Below are 13,147 nucleotides of genomic sequence, written 5' to 3' on the forward strand. Positions count from 1 at the left end.
ATTGGGCAAAAGAACACAGACAATGGACAGAGGAAGATTGGAAAAAAGGGTTATGGACAGACATATCGAAGTTTGAGGTGTTCGACACCAGCAGCTTGATGTCCTCCATCAGCGCCTTGGCTGTCTTCAGGATGCTCTCTCTGGGGGGGAGAGAGAGAGCGACACACACAGTTAATACATACAGTGCATTCGGAAAGTATTCAGACCCCTTGACTTTATCCACATTTTGTTACGTTACAGCCTTATTCTAAAATGGATTACATTTGAAAATATCCTCAATAATCTACACACAATTCTCCATAATGACAAAGCGAAAACAGATTTTTACAATTTTTGCAAATTTGTTACAAATAAAAAACAGAAATACCTTACTTACATAAGTATTCAGACCCTTTGCTATGAGACTTGAAATTGAGCTCAGGTGCATCCGGTTTCCATTGAAAATTCCCAAATTCAGGTGTGCCAAGCTTGTAGCGTCATACTCAAGAAGAATCAAGGCTGTAATCGCTGCCAAAGGTGCTTCAACAAAGTACTGAGTAGAGGGTCTGAATACTTATGCAAATGTAATATTTCAGTTTTTTCTGTTTAATAAATTAGCAAACATTCCTAAAAAACAATTTTTGCTTTGTCATTATTTTGTAATATATTGTAATATGCCATTTAGCAGACGCTTTTATCCAAAGCGACTTACAGTCATGCGTGCATACATTTTTTTTTTATGTTCACACTGACCCAACTTAGATTGCTTGTGTGTATTATATAGTGCATTCGGAAAGTATTCAGACCCCTTCACTTTTTCCACATTTTGTTACATTACATCCTTATTCTAAAATTGATTAAATCGTTTTTTTCCCCTCATCAATCTACACACACTACCCTATAATGACAAAGCAAAAACAGGTTTTTAGATATGTTTGCACATTTATTACAAATAAAACACGGAAATATCACATTTACATTCATAAGTATTCAGACCATTTACTCAGTACTTTGTTGAAGCACCTTTGGCAGCGATTACAGCCTCAAGTCTTCTTGGGTATGACGCTACAAGCTTGGCACATTCCCATTCTTCTCTGCAGATCCTCTCAAGCTCTGTCAGGTTGGATGGGGAGCGTCACAGTACAGCTATTTTCAGGTCTCTCCAGAGATGTTAGATCGGGTTCAAGTCCAGGCTCTGGCTGGGCCACTCAAGGATTTTCAGAGACTTGTCCGGAAGCCAAAAAAAACCACACAAAAAACCTGTTTTCACTTTTTCATTATGGGGTATTGTGTGTAGATTGATGAGGAAAAATAAATAATTTAATCCACTTTAGAATAAGTCTGGAATGTAACAAAATGTGGAAAAAGTGAAGGGTCTGAATACTTTCCAAATGCACTGTAATTACTGTTTGTGCATCTTTTTCCCCCCTCATCTCGGAAACTCAGTTGACCAGGTTTGGCTGAAAAGGACTCTGTCTGAAGTATATGTTTGTTTTGTTTAAAGAGAACCACATTCCTAACGCCTTTTGTATTATTTTTATGACAGGATAGGAGCAGAAGCAGGGAAACAGAATTGAGGGAGAATAAATGTGTATGCAGGGATCCCCACCCCCAGACTCCGGGCTCTGCTTCAGTAATTCATATTCAAGTGAATAATACTTGGCTGTATTGATAAATGTAACATATTGTACATTGGCAAAACGACAGGAGGAACAATTAACTTTTTCCCCAATTTTTTGTTTATTTACTATAAAGACAAACACCAAAATAAGTTCAAATTTATGCTATAAAATGCTTCGAATGGGGTAAAGATTTTAATAATTAAAATATCTTTATATATTTTAACTTACAGGATACAGCTTAATTTTTGTTTTTCATAACCCAGAGATTTCATGAGTTTATTTGCACGAAAATGTGCTAATATAAGTTAGCCCTTAAGCCCTGGACATTTTTGAAGAAGAGAAACCAAAAAACAAAATAGTCAACAAAAAATAATATACTGTACATTTATATATATTGAGAAAGTGAACTTTGGTAGAAGAGAGAGTCTGAGGTAGTGGAGACTGGAATAAAACAGCAATAGACGTTCTTTACAAATAAAAAAGTACCACCAGGTGGCACAGGAAACAGCATACAATTTCACACAAAAATTTAAGTCCAGCTCAGATCCAAAAAAGGACATAAGATTACATCACATCAGCATAAAATAAGAAAATACAATGCATAAAGACCAGCAAGCTGGCTGAGACACAGGCGGATAAGAGGAGGATTCAGAAGGCATTGAGAGATTGATAAGAATTATAGACATGACAAATTGAAGTAATACTGATTAGCTTTTATGAATTTGACAGAAACTGATTTTTCTTCCAGTATATATAAAAGACAAGACTGCATAACTTTAAAGCTTTTAAAAAGACATTGAAAAGTAAGATAAGAAAAATAACCAGAAGCTGGAACAAAAACTAATATTTATGGAAAATAGTGTGATATAAAAATACAGTCAAGTACAATAATTTTAGCTACCAAACTTCACATTTATTTACATTTAAGTCTTCAAGCTTGATCAGCTTGTACTCCACATAAAGAAATATGATTAGTATTAAATAGATAAAATTTTCTGCAAAAAAAAGTATTTTTGAAATTGTCTCAAACCCTTGCCATTAAGGGATTCAAACTCTTCAGCCGTTCAAGCTAGAGATTCAAATATAAAAATTGCAATTAAATGCATATTCCCAGTTCTAAAAAAGGTTGAATTTAGAAACATTCTTCATCTTAATTATCATAATTTTACTATTTTAACTGATTACAACCAGAACAAGAACACTTGAAAAAGTTATAGTTTATACAAGTAACACAATTTAGGAACATGCTTGAGAATTCTAATAAAAAAAAGAGAAAAAAAAGTTTATAAGCTGAAAAGTCTAGCTTCAGTTCAGAAATATCCATCCACCAAAAAAAACTACATTGTACAGCATTTATATTCATCATATAGAAAATTCCCAATGGAAAGTACAAGTCTTAGAAAAACCTCAGATGCACACAGATTTTATAACATATTTTTAAAAAATTGTTCCCAGATCAGAAATAGATGAATTGGAGTGTGACATTCTACAAAGGAACAGAACCAAAATGATATAATAGAGGTTTTGAAGGTTCATGAAATTATTAAAAAAGACAAAAATATGCGTGATGCACACGGCTAAATCGTAACAGCAAAAGTTAAGAGGCCGACGGGGTGTTTTCTTTTAACACCATTGCCCAACATCAAAATGTTGTTGGGAAACCTTACCTCCATACTCAACAGATGACTCAATTTCTAAGGATAGCTTTGAAAAGAGAATAACATCCAAAAAGCTAAGAAACATATCTGTTTTTATATATATATATATATATATATAGTGAGTATACCAAACATTAGGGTCACCTTCTTTAACCTGTCTCCTGCCCTTCATCTACACTGATTGAAGTGGATTTAACAAGTGACATCAATAATAGATCATAGCTTTCACCTGGATTCACCTGGTCAATTTGTCATTGAAAGAGCAGGTGTTCTTAATGTTGTGTACACTGAATGTATGTGTATATATATACACAATGCTTTCGGTAAAGTATTCAGACCCCTTCACCTTTTCCACATTCTGTTACGTTACAGCCTAATTCTAAAATTCATTAAATTGTTTTTTTCCCCCTCATCAATCTACACACAATACCCCATAATGATAAAGCAAAAACTGGTTTTTAGATATTTTTGCACATTTATTACAACAAAAAAAACGGAAATATCACATTTATGTAAGTATTCAGACCCTTTACTCAGTACTTTGTTGAAGCATGTTTGGCAGCGATTACAGCCTTGAGTCTTCTTGGGTATTTGGGGAGTATCTCCCATTTTTCTCTTCAGATCCTCTCATTAGGTTGGATGGGGAGTGTCACTGCACAGCTATTTTCAGGTCTCTCCAGAGATGTTCAATTGGGTTCAAGTCCCAGCTCTGGCTGGGCCACTCAAGGACATTCAGAGACTTGTACCGAAGCCACTCCTGTGTTGTCTTGGCTGTGTGCTTAGGGTCGTTGTCCTGCTGGAAGGTGAACCTTCGCCCCAGTCATGAAGTCCTGAGCGCGCTGGAGCAGGTTTTCATCAAGGATCTCTCTACTTTGCTCCGTTCGTCTTTCTCTCTTTTTTTTGCTGTGACATGCAATGTCAACTGTGGGACCTTAAATAGACAAGTGTGTGCCTTTCCAAGTCATGTCCAATCAATTGAATTTACCACAGGTGGACTCCAATCAAGTTGTAGAAACGTCTCAAAGATGATCAATGGAAACAGGATGCGCCTGATCTGAATTTCGAGTCTCATAGCAATACTTATGTAAATAAGGTATTTCCGTTTTTTATTTGTAATACATTTGCAAAAATGTCTAAAAACCTATTTTCACTTGGTCATTATGGGGTATTGTGTGTAGATTGATGAGGAAAATGTTTATTTAATCAATTTTAGAATAAGGCTGTAACGTAACAAAATGTGGAAAAAGTCAAGGGGTCTGAATACTTTCCGAATGCACTGTTATATATATATATATATATATATATATATATATATATATATATATATATATATATATACATGTCTTTTCATGTCTTAAAAACAAAATCTTAAAAACCAAAAAACATTTGAGACAAATACCAGCATCATAAGAATTCACATTCAGTGTTAAGCTAGCCAAACTAGCAAAGTTTCTGTTAGATATGTCACCAATCCCTGAAACACTTAAGTGATCTTCATGATTATTCGACTAAGCTTCATGGCCCAACAGTAAAATGCACATTTTAAAGGCATCTTTGTAGTAACGCAGTTATGCACAAAATCAACCGATTAAACCGCTCCATTACGCCTTTCTTCTACACATAGGATACTCTAAAAACAAAAACTGAGTCTGAGACTTATGACCAGACGATACAACATAAGTGATAAAAGCCATCTTTACTCCATCGTCTTCCGTTTGTGGTTCTAAGGACTTATTTTTGACTCACGGGTTAAAATGGGAATAACTTCTCGAAACCTTTGAGGCGCTGCAAAATGGCTACCAAAGTGCTTAAGGAACCATTTCATTACCAGAAGAAAGCCTTGAAGAGCAATACAGACTACAGTATACCAACATGGTCCTCCGACTAAGAATGCACCCTTTTCGTAGTTGAACTTTTGCGACTTGCTTTTGTGCTATGGTACAGCAGTTTGAGGCCATAGTAGAAGGGAGGGAGAGAGGAGAGTCCAGATACTACTGTCCATCCCAGGCCCTCAACTCATGACTGGGGAGGGTCTGGGGTGCAAGGAAGGCAGTAAGGGGACCGGTTAGGGAGGGTGGTCTGATTGGCAGCGTTTAGATGAGGAGAGAAGAGAAGGTAGGCTGGCTGGGCCTTCAGTAGTATTTCCATGCGGACGCTTTGGGATTGGGAGGGTAGGGGAATGGGGGAGGATGTTGGGGGCTACCAGTTGAGACGGAAGACGGGGTGCTTGAGGAGTTCCCTTGACGGGGGGCGGTCCATGGGCTGCAGCTCCAAGCAGCGCAGGGTGACGTCCCTCAGGCCCGGGGTCAGCTGGGGAGGGATGGAGGGTGCACAGGTGGCACTCGCAATCTGGGGGAGAGGGAGAGAGGAGGTGAGGGTGAAGTTATGATACTATAGAAACAACCTTTCAACCACAAGGTCTTTGAATGAAAGAGGAAGGCCAATAGGGTGCTTTTTCAGCTATATACAGTGACTTGCGAAAGTATTCACCCCACTTGGCAATTTTCCTATTTTGTTGCCTTACAACCTGGAATTAAAATAGATTTTTGGGGGGTTTGTATCATTTGATTTACACAACATGCCTACAACTTTGAAGATGCAAAATATTTTTTATTGTGAAACAAACAAGAAATAAGACAAAAAAACAGAAAACTTGAGTGTGCATAACTATTCACTCCCCCAAAGTCAATACTTTGTAGAGCCACCTTTTGCAGCAATTACAGCTGCAAGTCTCTTGGGGTATGTCTCTATAAGCTTGGCACATCTAGCCACTGGGATTTATGCCCATTCTTCAATGCAGAACTGCTCCAGCTCCTTCAAGTTGGATGGGTTCCGCTGGTGTACAGCAATCTTTAAGTCATACCACATATTCTCAATTGGATTGAGGTCTGGGCTTTGACTAGGCCATTCCAAGACATTTAAATGTTTCCCCTTAAATCACTCGAGTGTTGCTTTAGCAGTATGCTTAGGGTCATTGTCCTGCTGGAAGGTGAACCTCCGTCCCACTCAAATCTCTGGAAGACTGAAACAGGTTTCCCTCAAGAATTTCCCTGTATTTAGCGCCATCCATCATTCTTTCAATTCTGACCAGTTTCCCAGTCCCTGCCAATTAAAAACATCCCCACAGCATGATGCTGCCACCACCATGCTTCACTGTGGGGATGGTGTTCTCGGGTGATGAGAGGTGTTGGGTTTGCGCAAGACATAGCGTTTTCCTTGATGGCCAAAAAGCTCAATTTTTGTCTCATCTGACCAGAGTACCTTATTCCATACAGTTGAAGTCGGAAGTTTACATACACCTTAGCCAAATACATTTAAACTCAGTTTTTCACAATTCCTGACATTTATTCCTAGTAAAAATTCCCTGTCTTAGGTCAGTTAGTATCACCACTTTATTTTAAGAATGTGAAATGTCAGAATAATAGTAGAGAGAATGATTTTTTTTTGTGGATCAGAAGTTTACATACCCTCAATTAGTATTTGTTAGCATTGCCTTTAAATTGTTTAACTTGGGTCAAACATTTCGGGAAGCCTTCCACAAGCTTCCCACAATACGTTGGGTGAATTTTGGGCCATTCCTCCTGACAGAGCTGGTGTAACTGAGTCAGGTTTGTAGGCCTCCTTACTCGCACACGCTTTTTCAGTTCTGCCCACACATTTTCTATAGGATTGAGGTCAGGGCTTTGTGATGGCCACTCCAATACCTTGACTTTGTTGTCCTTAAGCCATTTTGCCACAACTTTGGAAGTATGCTTGGGTTCATTGTCCATTTGGAAGACCCATTTGCGACCAAGCTTTACCTTCCTGACTGATGTCTTGAGATGTTGCTTCAATATATCCACATAATTTTCCTTCCTCATGATGCCATCTATTTTGTGAAGTGCACCAGTCCCTCCTGCAGCAAAGCACCCCCACAGCATGATGCTGCCACCCCCGTCCTTCACGGTTGGGATGGTGTTCTTCGGCTTGAAAGCAGCCCCCTTTTTCCTCCAAACATAACGATGGTCATTATGGCCAAACAGTTTTATTTTTGTTTCATCAGACCAGAGGCCAAAGTGCTCTATTTTCATGTCATCTGATCATAGTACCGGTCCCAGTCTAAGTGCCAAAGCCATTTAGAAAACTCCAGGCATTAACTTTTTTGGGATGGCATGAAAATAGAGTTCTTTGGCCACACACACCAGTGGTGGGTTTTGTGTCGAAAGAAAGATACACAAAGAAATGGTTAATTGACCACAAAATCTACATTTTGTAATGGCCATCTGTCTCCGGACTTGAACACCATTAGCTAGGTTTCCATCCAATTGGCAACAGATTTTCATGCGAATATTTAAAAAAATGCATAAAAATAATATGCACATTTTCCCACCAGAGATGTTTCCATCAAATTGACTTGTTGCAGATAAAAGGCTGTGCGCTGTGCATCACGCACTTGCTGTAAAATTCCCATAAAAAATACAAGTTAAATAGGTTTTCATTGCATTTTCAACTGTACTGTTATATAGCGAATGTGCCCACTCTGGTCTTGGCACGTGCGCTCTAGCCAACAGCTCGCAGATACAGTGCGGGTAGGCTACCTGTGGTCCTCTGTAGCTCAATTGGTAGAGCATGGCGCTTGTAACGCCAGCGTAGTGGGTTCGATCCCCGGGACCACCCATACGTAAAAATGTATGCACACATGACTGTAAGTCGCTTTGGATAAAAGCGTCTGCTAAATGGCATATTATATTATTATTATATTATATATTATATACAAGATTAGATTATTATGGACAAAAGAGCAAGATTATTTTTATTTGTCATACTGCAGCCAAGAATCGATCATCATGTCACCAGAATAAGACCCTTGATATTTATTGGAAAGGAGCGTGAAGCTCATTACCCTGTGAAGTTCATCATAACTTATTTAATCTGCAGCCTAATAAACTGCATGCTTTCCAAAGTCATGGTGGGAGGACCAGACAATATTATTGCGTGACTCGAATTTACTTCGATATGATGGTTGTTATATCAGTATTTGAGCATTAAAGTGTTTCTACCGCCATTTCTCGCATAAAAAAGTTCCCACCTTGTCCAGCATTCTTTGTTGTTGTCAATATGTGGAAAGTTTACCGAAAAATTTGCTGATTCCATCAAGCTTGTCATGATTTTTTAAAATCCAAAATGTACTTTACTCGCATAAAATGGTTGGATGGAAACCAGGTTATTGAAAACCTGTGGTTTGAATTGAAGAGGGCAGACCATAAGCGCAGACGAAGGATATCAAGGATCTGGAAAGATTCTGCATAGAGGAATGTTCTAAAATCACTCACAATGTGTTCTCAAATCTCATAAATTATATGAAAAAGGCTCAGTGCCGTTATCCTCGCCAGGTGAGGTATTGAAGGTATTGAAAACAGGGGTGTCAATAATCTTGACCCATAGCTTTTTGAGAAAAAACTAATATTACTTGTTAAAACAATCTCTTTCTCTTAGCAATTGTATTAGTATGAAATAATATAATTTATTTAAAAAATGTAGCATACAACATAGCTCAGTATTTGAATTATTGATTTTATACAGTCACTTTTCCTCATCTTTATCTAGGGTGTCAATAATTTCGGACCCCACTGTATGTGTCTTTTCAGCTACAGCGCCTTCAGAAATGATTCACACCCCTTAACTTTTCCACATGTTGTAGTGTTACAGCCTGAATTTCAAATGGATTAAATGGAGTTTTTTTTCACTGGCCTACACACAATACCCCATTATGTCAAAGTGGAATTATGTTTTTCGAAATTTTTACAAAATCATTACAAATGAAAAGCTGAAATGTCTTGGGTTAATAAGTATTCAACCCCTTTGTTATGGCAAGCCTAAATAAATTCAGGAGTAAAAATGTGCTTAACAATTCACATAATAAGTTGCATGGACTCTGTGTGCAATAATAGTGTTTAACATGATTTTTGAATGACTACCTCATTTCTGTACCCCACACATACAATTATCTGTAAGGTCTCTCAGTCGAGCAGTACATTTTAAAACAGATTCAACCACAAAAACCAGGGAGGTTTTCCAATGCCTCGCAAATAAGGGCACCTATTGGTAGATCGGTAAAAATAAAAAAAGCAGACATTCAATATCCCTTTGAGCATGCTGAAGTTAATTACACTTTGGATGGTGTATCAATACACCCAGTCACTACAAAGATACAGGCGTCCTTCCCAACTCAGTTGCTGGAGAGGAAGAAAACCGCTCTGGGATTTCACCATGAGGCCAAAGGTGATGTTAAAACAGTTACAGAGTTGAATGGCTGTGATAGAAGAAAACTGAGGATGGATCAACAACATTGCAGTAACTCCACAATACTAACCTAATCGATAGAGTGAAATGGAAGGAAGCCTGTACAGAATACAAATATTCCAAAACATGCATCCTGTTTGCAACAAGGCACTAAAGTAATACTACAAAAAATGTGCCAAAGCAATTACATTTTTGTCCTGAATACAAAGTGTTACATTTGGGGCAAATCCAATACAACACATTACTGAGTACCACGCTCCATATTTTCAAGCATAGTGGCGGCAGCATGATGTTATGGGTATGCATGTAATTGTTAAGGACTGGGGATAAAAAAATGTATGGAATGGAGGCAAAATCCTAGAGGAAAACCTGGTTCAGTCTGCTTTCCACCAGAAACTGGGAGATACATTCACCTTTCAGCAGGAGAATAACCTAAAACACAAGGCCAAATCTACACTGGAGTTGCTTACCAAGAAGACAGTGAATGTTCCTGAGTGGCCGAGTTGTTGTCTAGCAATGATAAACAACCAATTTAGCAATGATAAACAACCAATTTGACAGAGCTTGACAATTTTTTAAAATAATAATGGGCAAATGTTGCACAATCCAGGTGTGGAAAGCTCTTAGAGACTATTCCAGAAATATTCACAGCAGTAATCGCTGCCAAAGTGTCACACCCGGGCTCTGGGACTCTATATGTTGAGCCAGGGTGTGGTCATTCTATGTGTTGTATTTCTATGTCGGGAGTTCTGGTTGTTGTGTTTCTATGTTGGCCAGAGTGGCTCCCAATCAGAGGCAACGAGTGTCAGCTGTGGCTGGTTGTCTCTGATTGGGAGCCATATTTAAACTGTCTGTTTTCCCTTTGTGTTTGTGGGATCTTGTTCCTGTTGGGTGTTTCCGTTTTGGTTTGTTGCCGTGTCGGTTGTGTTGTACCGAGGACGTCACGTATCGTTTCTTGTTTTGTTCGTGCATTCATTCAATAAAGAAGTATGTTCGCAACTAACGCTGCGCATTGGTCTACTCCATACGACGATCGTGACACAAAGGTGCATCTACAAAGTATTGACTTAGGGGTGTGAATACGTACAGTGCTTTCAGAAAGTATTCAGAGCCCTTTACTTTTTCCACATGTTGTTACATTACAGCCTTATTCTAAAATGGATTAAATAAAAAAAGATCCTCAGCAATCTACACACAATACCCCATAATGACAAAGTGAAAACAGGTTTTAGGAAATTTTTGCAAATGTATTACATATAAAAAACAGAAATACATTATTTACATAAGTATTCAGACCCTTTGCTATGAGACTCGAAATTGAGCTCAGGTGCATCTTGTTTCCATTGATCATCCTTGAGATGTTTCTAAAACTTGATTGGAGTCCACCTGTGGTAAATTCAATTGATTGGACATGATTTGGAAAGGCACACACCTGTCTATATAAGGTCTAACAGTTGACAGTGCATGTCAGAGCAAAGACCAAGCCATGAGGTTGAAGGAATTGTCCGTAGAGCTCCGAGACAGGATTGTTTGAGGAAACCTGGCACCATCCCTACGGTGAAGCATGGTGGTGGCAGAATCATGCTGTGGGGATGTTTATCAGCGGCAGGGACTGGGAGACTAGTCAGGATCGAAGCAAAGATGAATGGAGCAAAGTACAGAGAGATTCTTGATGAAAACCTGCTCCAGAGCGCTCAGGACCTCAGACTGGGCCGAAGGTTCACCTTCCAACAGGACAACGACCCTAAGCACACAGCCAAGACAACGCAGGAGTGGCTTTGTGACAAGTTTCTGAATGTCCTTGAGTGGCCCAGTCAGAGCCTGGACTTGAACCCAATCGAACATCTCTGGAGAGACATGAAAATAGCTGTGCAGGAATGCTCCCCATCCAACCTGACAGAGCTTGAGAGGATCTTTAGAGAAGAATGGGAGAAACTCCCCAAATACAGGCGTGCCAAGCTTGTAGCGTCATACCCAAGAAGACTCGAGGCTGTAATCACTGCCAAAGGTGCTTCAACAAAGTACTGATTAAAGGGTCTGAATACTTACGTAAACGTAATATTTCAGTTTTTTATTTGTAATAAATTATCAAAAATTTATAAAAAGCTGTTTTTGCTTTGTCATTATGGGGTATTGTGTGGAGATTGATGAGGGGGAAAATAAACAATTTAATCAATTTTAGAATAAGGCTATAACCTAACAAAATGTGGAAAAAGTCAAGGGGTCTGAATACTTTCTGTATGTCTTTTACAACCATACGTGAGTCTTTACAGCTATATGTGTGCTTTTTAAGCTGTATGTGTGTACATCAATCGATATAAAGTAATGTTGTGGCAGTATATCCTGTGAATTTGTTCAGTTCAAGCCTTACAAGCAGAGAGTGCCAACTCCATCTTTGTGGGTTGCATAGTCCATGATAATGCTAAATAGCAACAATAACATTTCTAGGATATTTCTGGTCCTGAAGACATATTGATCACATATCTAACTGAATGGACATGGTTTCCTTAAAATCCTAACTAATAATAATAATAATAATAATAATAATAATAATATATGCCCTTTAGCAGACGCTTTTATTCAAAGAGACTTATGGTCATGCGTGCATACATTTTTCACATTGAGTGGCACCAGGGATCAAACTCACAACCCTGACATTTCAAGCGCATTGCTCTACCAACTGAGCCATACAGGACCCCACTACTTGTATTGACGGTACCTTGAATATGAGGGCCAGATGGTTGGAATGTTTCTCAGCGTTCCAGGGGGGCTTGGCACACGACATCTCGATGATGGCACAGCCCACACTCCACACGTCACAGCTCCGGCCGTACTGCTGCCCACGTAGCACCTACAGAGTCAACCATACACAGAAGGTATCAACATATGGACAAATACATGATGTTTATTGAATTTAAGTATTTAATGCACGCACCCACTACACAAGCACACTTAACTCTAATCCATTCATAGTCTTTAATGTGCAAATAGCAGCAGAACGGACTGAAATGGCAAGCCATTTTTTTACAGCACTTGTCTGGGTTTTGTTGTTGAGGAGTGGCATAGTTGCACAACAGACTTATTTTTGGTGGATGGACACATAACGTCAAACCAAAGGATGTGACTCGGCCAACGAGTTAAATGTATCACGGAGCCTCCCATTAAGTTTTGTTGCGTCTGTATTTAGTTGCACTCTTTCTTCATTCTTTATCACATGACTATGGCTTCAATTAATTCTGAGGCGAAATATTGCTTTCTTACGTTTGGGGTAGGATATTTAAATGTCAATGGCTTCCGACAAAGCTTTTCTTAAACGGCGAAACCCAGCCGCCATTATGCAGGCCATTCAGAGTCACGTATCCGCTGAACTAAAGTGGATTTAGATTTCTCAGTAACTCCCAAATGAAAGAAAATTGTAATCCCTATTGAGAGCGGGCCCCCAGTCTGGACCCTTAATGCCTTGTTATCACTGTGGCTCCCAAAACTTTGTTTAATTAGGAGGGAGTTCAGCTGCTCAGGCCTACCACAGCACAGTAGCCCAGTTCATTATCAGCATCCTCAGGGCCCTCTTCAAAATAAAACAGCCCCCACAGAAGGCTACTGCTT

General features: G+C 38.9%; 1 protein-coding gene across 4 annotated transcripts in view; it reads right to left on the bottom strand.

The window, feature by feature from the left end:
* Positions 1 to 13,147, bottom strand: part of LOC311100102 (mitogen-activated protein kinase kinase kinase 1-like) — a 116,664-nt gene continuing 103,517 nt past the window's right edge. For 3 of the 4 annotated variants that reach the window (XM_084140847.1, XM_084140846.1, XM_084140849.1), the window contains exons 19-20: positions 12,261 to 12,392; positions 1,772 to 5,608 (exon numbers count right to left, since the gene is read on the bottom strand). In XM_084140847.1, the coding sequence (XP_083996973.1) occupies positions 5,459 to 5,608; positions 12,261 to 12,392 (282 nt within the window). In that variant the 3' untranslated portion in view covers positions 1,772 to 5,458. Of the gene's footprint in view, positions 141 to 1,771; positions 5,609 to 12,260; positions 12,393 to 13,147 lie in introns of those variants that run through there. The other variant, XM_084140848.1, reaches the window with a different exon arrangement.

Source organism: Coregonus lavaretus (genome assembly GCF_964263955.1).
Source record: "Coregonus lavaretus genome assembly, chromosome: 24".
NCBI classification, from domain to species: domain Eukaryota; kingdom Metazoa; phylum Chordata; class Actinopteri; order Salmoniformes; family Salmonidae; genus Coregonus; species Coregonus lavaretus.